The sequence below is a fragment of the Sarcophilus harrisii genome, chromosome 6 (genome assembly GCF_902635505.1).
Source record: "Sarcophilus harrisii chromosome 6, mSarHar1.11, whole genome shotgun sequence".
Lineage (NCBI taxonomy): Eukaryota > Metazoa > Chordata > Mammalia > Dasyuromorphia > Dasyuridae > Sarcophilus > Sarcophilus harrisii.
Genome location: NC_045431.1, coordinates 201,867,682 through 201,878,404, shown reverse-complemented (window position 1 = coordinate 201,878,404; position 10,723 = coordinate 201,867,682). Strand labels below are relative to the sequence as shown.

The following is a 10,723-nucleotide window of genomic DNA, read 5'->3' as shown; positions in this document are numbered from 1 at the left end:
GATCTACCATAAATTCAGAGGATTCATGATAAAGAATCCTATTCACCTCATGACAGAAAGATGATGAACTAAGATGCAGGATGAGTTGCATATTTTGGGACACATTCTAAATGGGAATTTTTTTTCCGCTATTATTTGTTACAATCTTTGTTTTTTTCTTTTGTGAGGATGGAGGGTGGGCAGGAAGGAGAAAAAAATTGATAATTGAAAAATATTAAATTTAAATAAAAATAAGAAAAATAACAACTAATTTATATTCCCTATCAATGGGAACCCTACCCCACAAAAAAAAAAAATTCACAAGAAAAAAAACCTAAGCAAACAAACAACAATATCAAAAAAGTAAAAATACTATGCTTTGATCTATCTTCAGTCTCCAGAATTCTCTCCCTGGATTCTCCATCACAAATCTATTGGAATTGCCTTGAGATCACCTGATTTTTTGAAAGAGCCAAGTCCATCAGAGTTGATCATCATATAATCTTGTTGTTGCTGTGTACAATGTTCTCTTGGTTTTACTAACTTCACCCAGCATCAGTTCTTTGCAGGCCTGTCTGAAATCAGCCTGATTGTTACTTCTTATAGAACAACAATGTTCTTTAAAAAAATTTTTTTTATTAAAACTTTTTAATTTTTAAAAGATATGCATTGATAATTCTTCAACATTCCCTGGCAAAACCCTGTGTTCCAATTTCCCCCCCTTCTCCCCACCCTCTCCCCTAGATAGCAAGTAATCCAATATATGTTAAACATGATAAAAATAAAAGAATAATTCAGCCATTCTCCAGCTGATGGGCATCCACTCAGTTTCCACTTTCTTGCCACTATAAAAAGGGCTGCCACAAACATTTTTGCACAGGTGGATTCTTTTCCCTTTTTCATGATCTCTTTGGAATATTAGACCTAGTAGTAACCTTGCTGGATCAAAGGGTATGCATAGTTTGATAGCCCTTTGGGCATAATTCCAAATTGCTTTCCAGAATGGTTGGATCATTTCGCAAGAGCACAATTATTTAAACACAATCATTCTTAACTGGTTAAGTACCTTCTTGGAAAGGTCAAAAGGCTATGGAAGCACACAACTATGCCCCAAGGTTAGGGATTCTAAACCTAGGTCTAGAGACTCCGAACAGATCCCAGACCAGTGCCTATGTGAGGAAAGAATCATAACTTCACTAACCTCTAACTAAAATTTAACATATCCTTCAGTTATGAGTGTAGGGAGCAAACCTCAGTAGGATGATTAGTATTTGTGACTTTTTCAATTATAGAAAATATTATATAGAAAATTTTCATATCACATTACAGTTATTTCAAAATATCTTCTATGATCATCACTACTTCAAATTACGGTAGTTATTAGATCCACTACTAAATTGCTAATAATCTTCTTGGTTTTGGACTATTTAATTCTGTTTCTTTTGTAATTCCATGTATTTTATTTTATTCATTTATCAGCTTTTGGAGAAAGGCTTCCTTAAACTACCAACGGATCCCCAACATGAAAAAAAGTTAAGAATTCCTTCATCTGGGCACTTTTTGTTTCCATAGTAATGATAACTAATGCTTATATTGTATTTAATACTGTACAAATTGTTGGGAAGTCAGTCAGTGTCCTCTAAGACTTCCCAATGGAATGAAGGAGAAGACAGGGTAAATTGGCAGTGATTTCAAAGGGAAGGCACTATTATTTGGCACAGTCAAACCTGAACCTTACCCCACAAAAACAGTGCCCCATGTTCTGAAACATAATCTTAGGTGATGAATGATGTAAAGAATAGAGAATAAAGTGAGAATCAAGAAAAGGGGTTCGGGGGAAGCAGGCTGAGATATATGTTTGCTCTGCTTGGAAGAAGTTTCCATCTTAAATCAATTTTTTAAGTTTAATTTTTAAATCTCTGACTGGGGAGATTTTGGGGGGTAAAGTCAAGGGAAGCCTCACTCTAAGCTAAAAATTCAGTTTGATTATTCAATTGTGTGATCCTATTTGGGGTTTTCTTGGCAAAAATACTGGAAGTATTTGCCAAAATGGTTTGTCATTTACTTCTCCAGCTCATTTACATATGAGGAAACTGAGGCACACAGGGTGAAGTGATTTGGCCAGGGTCACACAATGTCTGAGGCTAAATTTAATTGCTCCTTAATACAAATGAATATCTAAATTGATAGCATTTGCTAACATGTGATTGAGAAATTTGGGTGTCTGTACAAAATTGAAAATTGATTTTAATTTTATTTTTCAGATTTAGTCAGTTTGGCATAGATTAGTACTGTCTGCTGTAAGAATCTAAACTTGTTTGTCTTGTAATTTGGCCTTTCACCTATGCTCCATGGAAATTTGTCTAAAGGTCTTAAAGCAATCTCCACCTTTCCTCAGATAGCCTCTGGTCATTTGAAATTCATTTCTATTCATTTAATTTGTTTCTCCAACGTGATTCAATCAAAACTACAGAGTATACCCAAGTCTGCTGACTACTGCAATTTATCACTTGAGGATTACATCTATCTCATTTTTATTCCCTATCAATGGCAACAAATTTGCTAAATTTGTCTCCCCTCTCTATCCCCCCTCCGCTTTTTTTTTTTTTTTGTGAACTTTGATTTCAACTTTGTTTTTTCATTGAAATAAGTAGACATATTTATTTGGGAATTTACTGAAAAATATCTTGTAATTTTGACCATTGTTTGGCTCCCATTCTTAAGTTTTGAAAAACTCTGACTTAAAAAAAAAGTTTGTTGAAATGAAATTTATGAATTGCACGAATTCAATTCTATTAAGGTATATGAAGGAGGGGTTGATTACAAATCTTGAAATATTAAAGCGTATAATTATTTTAAAGACAGGCATTCTTGACTGTCTTGACATTCTGTTTGGAAAAGTCAGTAGTCTGTAGAGAGGAATCTGAAGCAAACAGGGAAAAAATCACTTGCTCAGAGTCACACAGGTACTAAATGTTTGAGGTCTTCCTCCACTAGCTGCTCTACAAAGGTGTTGAGAGAAAGACACAATCCCTCAAGAGGATCCCCTAGAACCCTGAAGCCCCATGTAGAAGGTCTGAATCTAGGATTGGGAGACCTGAATACTCTACTTAGTAACAGAAAAGCTTCATCTTTAGGCAAGTATCTCCAGACTGTTGAGGGATGGGTGGGGCAGAGCTGAATGAAGTTTACAAATAGAAAGAATTAAGAAAGGGAATGAAAGCATGGAGTCTACTTAGAAATCCAAGACTTCAAGTGATTCACTTTTCCTGATCTTTTGATGGTTGTAATTTCTTTTTTACCTTAGGATAAAAACACCAATAACAAATACTGAGGCTGTTCTGATGGACCTGGCCATCCTCAACAATGAAATCAACCAAATCATTTCCAATGGAGCAGTAATGAACTGAACCAGCTATGCCCAGAGAAAGAACTCTGGGAGATGACTAAAAACCATTACATTGAATTCCCAATCCCTATATTTATGCCCACCTGCATTTTTGATTTCCTTCACAAGCTAATTGTACAATATTTCAGAGTCTGATTCTTTTTGTACAACAAAATAATGGTTTGTTCATGTATACTTATTGTGTATCTAATTTATATTTTGATATATTTAACATCTACTGGTCATCCTGCCATCTGGGGGAGGGGGTGGGGGGGTAAGAGGTGAAAAATTGGAACAAGAGGTTTGGCAATTGTTAATGCTGTAAAGTTACCCATACATATAACCTGTAAATAAAAGGCTATTAAATTAAAAAAAAAATACTGAGGCTAAGAATTGGGACCCCAGAGGACATATGTTGCTCTTGGAGAAAGTTCTTTTTCTTTACATCCTTGATTCTCCCTGGAAGTCATCAACCCAAAAAAGATTCAAATCAAAAAAACCAAATCAAGAGGAGATTGGAACTTTGAATGTCTTTTGAATATATCCCCAGATAGTCCAAAATCTTTTCCTTTTTATATGATTAGTAAACTGAAATCAGTGACAGAATATCTCCATGTGCTCCAAAGTCTCTCTAAGGAACTCATGTTATTTTACATTGTTACATTTAGATTTTCTTGGAAGCTGACTTCTTCCACATGGAGAGTTACATTAGCAGCACTCTGTGTATACTCATAAACATTGGACTTAGTGACCAGTCCCCCATTATAGTCATATTGATAGGGGTAAACCCTGAAACTGTCCAAATGATGGAGATGGACCCTGAAACTCTCCTCTGACAGAAACCCACCCTTTAGGGCAGGCCAAGGATCCTCTCTTCTTGGCAAAGCTGCCTGCCAGGACTCTTGCCCACTGTGAAGATATTCTCTTTTTAGTGTTGTTTCCCTGGCAGGAGCTTACCCACTGAGAAGTCTGTCTTCTTAACAAAGTTGGGCTTCCCAGTGCCAATAAAATTCCCCTTTGCCTCAGATTTTTGGGTTTTCGAACTTTCACTTTGGACCTGAACGGACCAGAGGGAATTTCCCACCTCAATTCTCACACCTTTTCAATATCACATTTGATATTGTGATCTGGTATCTGGTAATATTTGAACCCCAAACTGCCAGCAAGTCCCACACTCTTTCCATTATCCCACATTTTTAGGCGGCACAACTCTTGGAATATCAGAGGTGATAAGGTACTTGAGAGGCAAAGAAAAGATCCTTATGATCTTTGTCCATGGACAGAGGAAGTTCCTGATATTTGCCCTGGGTAGTGGCAAGTCCTGATCTTTGCCCTTGGATACTGTGTGGCAGCTGCTGATCAGTGCTCTGGATGAAAGGTGGCAATTTCTATAATCTACAGGAAAAGATTGCTTCCCTTTAAAGTAAGCTTTTCCTGCCTCCGTTCTGTCACAGATTTATCATTCAGTTCTCAGATCAAGTCCAACTTGTTCTATTGTTGTCCTAAGTGTTGCAATATATGTCACTGGGTCTTTAGTGCCTAGTCATTGGATCCTTGATATAGAGTTGGTAGAGAATCCATCTTCCCCCTCATATGCTCATTGACTTTACTCACATGTCTTTGCACAAGCTGTACCTTCCCACCCCCAATCCCACCATGCTGCAATACTGTTTATCCTCACCACCCCGTCTTGGAATTTGTAGCTCCAGTTAAATCTCTGCTCAAGTGCACCTCCTTCAAGAAACTTTTCCCGGAGTTGCACTAAGAACAGAAAATTTTTATGTAGAGAATTGACTCTAATTTATAAGAAACCAAGCCATTCTCCAATTGATAAATGGTCAAAGGATATGAACAGACAATTTTCAGATGATGAAATTGAAAATATTACCAATCATATGAAAGAGTGTTCCAAATCACTATTAATCAGAGAAATGCAAATTAAGACAACTCTGAGATACCACTACACACCTGTCAGATTGGCCAGAATGACAGGGAAAGATAACAACGAATGTTGGAGGGGATGCAGGGAAAACTGGGACACTGATGCATTGTTGGTGAAGTTGTGAACAAATCCAACCATTCTGGAGAGCAATCTGAAATTATGCCCAAAAAGTTATCAAACTGTGCCTACCCTTTGACCCAGCTGTGTTACTACTGGGCTTATACCCCAAGGAGATACTAAAGAAGGGGAGGGGACCTGTATGTGCCAAAATGTTTGTGGCAGCCCTGTTTGTAGTGGCTAGAAACTGGAAAATGAATGGATGCCCTTCAATTGGAGAAGGGTTGGCAAACGTTTATTTCTCCTTACAAATTCAGCCTGGTTAGCTCAGGCCTATCTCTCTGCCTGGCTCCAAGAGATCTTGTAGCTTTGTCCTTGGCTTCTGCCTCTGCTTTCTTCAGCCTCCAGCCAGCTCCGACTCGTGGCTTCTCAATCTCCAGTCTGTGGCCAGTAGTCTTTTCTTCCAGAGTGTTCTGTCTCAGAGCCCTGTTGATGCTCTGGGTACACATCTAGTAAGTGTCGTAGGCAGGATTTGACTTCAGATCTCTCTGCTCTACATTATCACAAACTTCTAGAAGTAGGCTCACCAGCTATCTACCTGGTTTCCCTCTTTATGCTCCTAGGATTGGACCTTCATTATAATTGCACAATTCATCTTTCAAAGCTTTGTCTGAGGTTCTATCTGTTCTCTTCTGTGCCCGTGTGTGTTTATGTACAAACATATTTTCTTCCTTTCTTTGGAGGGGGACGACCCTATTCGCTGGCCGCCTTCTTCCTTTCAACTCCACTTTTATTGAAAAAATAGTAGCAAATATGAATAATTAAACAAAAAGCCCCTCACCCTGGTCTTGTCTAAAAATGTATATTTTAAACTGCAGCTGGAGGCTATGCTGGGTAACATGCTTTGTCTTTAATTTTCTGGGATTGCAGCTGGTTGGTGATTGCTTTGACACTATCTGGGGTTGGTGATTGCTTTGACACTATCTGGATTTCTGCTTAGTCCAGAGCCCGACATACACCAGTTATTAAATAAATGCTTTTAGAACTGATTTGTAATTTTGTTGGAGAAACAATGTAACTAACCAGGGGGCTGCTTTGCTTGAATTTCTGCCAAATGCAGAACCCGACATACAACAGTCACCAGATAAATGCTTTTAGAACTTTATTGATTTGTAATTTTCTTGGAGAAACAATGTAACAAACCAGGAGGCTGCTTTGCTTGCATTTCTGCTAAGTGCAGAACTCGACATACAACAGTCACCAGATAAATGCTTTTAGAACTTTATTGATTTGTAATTTTCTTGGAGAAACAATGTAACTAACCAGGGGGCTGCTTTGTCTGCATTTCTGCCAAGTGCAGAGCCCGACATACAACAGTCACCCGATAAATGCTTTTAGAACTTTATTGATTTGTAATTTTCTTGGAGAAACAATGTAACTAACCAGGGGGCTGCTTTGTCTGCATTTCTGCTAAGTGCAGAGCCCGACATACAACAGTCACCCGATAAATGCTTATAGAACTTTATTGATTTGTAATTTTCTTGGAGAAACAATGTAACTAACCAGGGGGCTGCTTTGTCTGCATTTCTGCTAAGTGCAGAGCCCGACATACAACAGTCACCCGATAAATGCTTATAGAACTTTATTGATTTGTAATTTTCTTGGAGAAACAATGTAACTAACCAGGGGGCTGCTTTGTCTGCATTTCTGCTAAGTGCAGAGCCCGACATACAATAGTCACCAGATAAATGCTTGTGCAACTGAGTTGTAATTTTGTTGGAGGAACAATGTAACCAGGGAGCTGCTTGGAGAAATTCCAGGCAAGGACTTTAACCAGAGAGAGTCCTCCGGGAGCCGGTTTAGCATAAGGTCCCAACCGCCTTCGCGTGCATTAATTAATACAAATTGTAAACACTTCCGATTCCCGGTACCCCAATCAGAAGAGTCCAGGTCGCAGAGCTTAGAGGTAACACCTCGCAGCCTGCTGGCACAGCCCCGAGCGCGGGCGTGTCCACGAGCGCGCATGCCTCACAGCCAACGGAAGGTGAAGGAGGAGGGGGCGGGGTTTTGAGACCAGCCTTTCCCGTCTCGCGGCGGCTTTTGTGGGCGGGCTCGCGCGCGCGCTCGCGAGACTTGGAGGCGGAACGGAGGGGCGGGGACTGGAGGAGACGCTTGGGAGGGGGCCTGCGGGAGGTAGGGGTCGCTCGGGGTGAGGAGGCGGCGGCGGCGGCTGCTGCTGCTAGGAGGCGGAAGTGGGTCCGGGCCGCCCCGGCTGAGGCTCTGAGTGCGTGGAAAAGGCTCGCGCTCCGGCGTCCTGAGGGATCCTGCGCCCTCCCTTGGTCCCCTTCGCGACGGCGGCCATGGCGAAAGGCAGCGTCGGGGAGCGGGCTGAGGAGGTGGCGGCGGGGCCGCAGGACCCCTCTGACCGGGCCCTGAAAGGTGAGGCAGCCCCGGGCTCCTGGAGGTCCGGGCGGGGGGGCGGGGGCGAGGGCGAGCTGTCTCCCGGGGAGGAGGCGGCACCGCTTGGGAGAATCTGTCAGTCAGTCGGCAAACGTCCCCGAAGCATCTCCTGGTGCCTGAAAAGCAGCGGGGTGAGTCTGAGCCCCAGGCGGTCCGGGGCTTGGAGATAAAGCCTGCCCCCGGCCGGCACCCCGCGCTGGCCTCTAGCGTGGGCTCAGAAGGTCTCCCGCACGGGCTGGGTTCGATCTCAGCCTCTCTATTCTTTAAACTTCCAGCATCCCGACGAGCCCCAATACCCTTAGGATGGCAGTAGGATGTAGGTTACCTCCAGTGCCTTAATTAGACGCCTGTTGTGTGCCAGGCACTGGCATACAAAGGAAAGCCCGAAACTAGACGGCCCCCGGCCCCCAAGTTGTCCCAGCCTAAGGGGGAGGCGGCGTGCCAACACCTACCGACGGAGAGTCTGGCAGGGCTCTTGGGTTAGGGAGCACTGTCTATCTAGCACAGGGCCTGGCACATATGGTTAACCAGGTTAGCAGATGGATAGTAGGGGCTTTCTGTGTGCCGGGAAGGCTAAAGCAACCCCCGAACCCTCCCCAAAAGTAGACAATAACGCTAGCCCCTCCCTTAGGACAGCTGGCAGCCTGTGCTTGTCGAAGAAATGAAAAATCTGATGTCAGGCATGAGATTGGGTCTCCTTATCATTAAAATTTTTTCCAGTCTTGACAGCTTTTTGTCCCTAACGAGTGTTTAGTTATATATATATATATAGAGAGAGAGAGAGAGAGAGAGAGAGAGAGTTTTATCTTGCTTAATTGTAACTTAACCCTACTTGGGAGTGCATGCTCTGTACCTGAAACAGCCTAACAATGTTAAACTATTATTCCAGAGTTTTTTACATACCTTAAATAATGACTCTAGATAATAAATATTTTGTATCTAGCATGGCATGTATTAGTCATTTTTGCCCATTTGCCACAACACCAATTAGGTTTCTAAAAACTCTTAAAACCCATATACTTAAAGTGGTTCAAAGAAATGGCTATTAAGCATGCTGACCATTCAGGTAAATTAAAATGTTTTCTGTTATCTTGCCACTGATGATTGAAAAAGGTGTGTGGGGGGGTAGTTGGTCACGTTCAAGAACTGCACTAATATTAGTGTTATCTATATGAAGAAGAGATGTTAGTATTAATAATAATCACTTAGTCTTTCTGTAGTGTTATGCTAAGGAATGGGGGAGCATGTAGTTTATTATTATTATTGTTATTATTATTATTATAGCTTTTTATTTACAAGATATAGGCGTAGGTAATTTTTCTGCATTCACAGTTGCAAATCCTTTTGTTACAACTTTTTTCCTCCTTCCCCCCACTCGCTTCCCCCAGATGGCAGGTTGACCAATACATGTTAAATATGTTCAAGTAGCTTATAGTCTTAATAGAGGAAAAAGGCACATACAAGTCACTTACATATTATTGCATATTGTAAATCATTAGGAAGTTGTAAATGAAAGTGCTCCTTGAATTCTGAGAACCAAGGTCAAAGATGTCAGGGAAGGCTTCTTAGAGGAGGCCATAATGTACTTTGTGGGAAGCTTTAGAAAATAATAGTTGAGATTCACCTAAAGTGAGGTGAGCCACAGAGAAGAGTAAGCAGAAACTTCAGAGTAGAAGACTGCTGTTCTTCTGAATGCAAAAAGAAACCCAGTTAGACTGAAGTGTTATTGAATCAGTACTTGTGACTTTATCATTAAGCCAAAGTTAAATATTTTAGTGACACCTGCTGTGCTTCTATCAAAATCTTAGTTGCCTTTCATAGATGATCCTGGGCAGATAACCATCCTAGCTAAACTTGAAGAAGCTTTTACTCAGAATGCAGCCTTCCAAATACTGAATTTTGATTTGCCATATTAACTCATCACAATATTGCCTGTTTATCCTGATACAGTGAGGATGCAATGTATATAGGTGAAGTGTGTATCAACAATAATTAAGTACTGAATCCTCTAAATATTGTGTTGAAGCAAGTATATATTAAGGACCAACTTTTCTCTGAAGGAAGTTTACAGTTTGGTTCAGAAGACAGATATACATATATGAGGTGTTTATTATCCTTACTTTATTTCATTAGTGCAGGGAAGAAACTTCTTTTACCAATGTAATGTACCAGCCTATCTTACCAACTTGAAGTCTTGGAGCACTGAGAAATTATAAGACTTGCTGAGGGATCATATAGGCAGTATGTGCTACAGGACATACTTGAACCCAGATCTGCTTTTAATGTAAGTTTTCTATCTATTAAACCATAAGACCTCATATATGTAAGATGGAAAAATAAAAATGTTAGGCATTGTGATAATCTTTCAAAATGAGTATTATTTTCATTCAATTCAGAGGAAATTGAGAACATCAGTTGAGTCTAAAAGGCTTAAGGAAGAGAAGGAATTTGAGAAGGTAGTAAATTTTCCATATAGAGAAGAGAAGTAGGACTTTAAAGCTGTTTGTGGAGGGAATGTGGGACCAGCAAATTGGAGACATAAGTGAATGTGGCATATCTGAGGTACATTGAGGAGATTAATTTGTAAGGGTAATTGTGGTTTATGAGATTGGGTAGGATAGAATGGGAGGATCTTGAATTTTGATGCAAAGATGTTATATTGCATTCTGTCTGTACGTGAGGTCATAGATTTAGAGCTAAAAGGGACCTTAAAAGATCAAGTCCTTCCCAGTTACAGAAGAGGAAGCTAATGGAGAGAGATTAAGCAGCTTGTCCAGTGTCTTATGGATAGCTGGGTACAGAGTTCTGAGCCTGGAATTGGAAAAATTTGAATTCAAATTTTACCTGAAATATGTGCTAGCTGTGTGATTCTGGGCCAATCACTGTTTGCCTCAGTT

At 40.6% G+C, this 10,723-nt stretch overlaps 1 protein-coding gene across 1 annotated transcript in view; it reads left to right on the top strand.

Annotated features, from left to right (window-relative positions):
- Positions 1-7,536: 7,536 nt before the first annotated feature.
- Positions 7,537-10,723, top strand: part of TMEM41B (transmembrane protein 41B) — a 44,883-nt gene continuing 41,696 nt past the window's right edge. Inside the window, exon 1 of the mRNA XM_023506251.2 lies at positions 7,537-7,805. Within this exon, the coding sequence (XP_023362019.1) occupies positions 7,727-7,805 (79 nt within the window). The 5' untranslated portion in view covers positions 7,537-7,726. The remainder of the gene's footprint in view (positions 7,806-10,723) is intronic.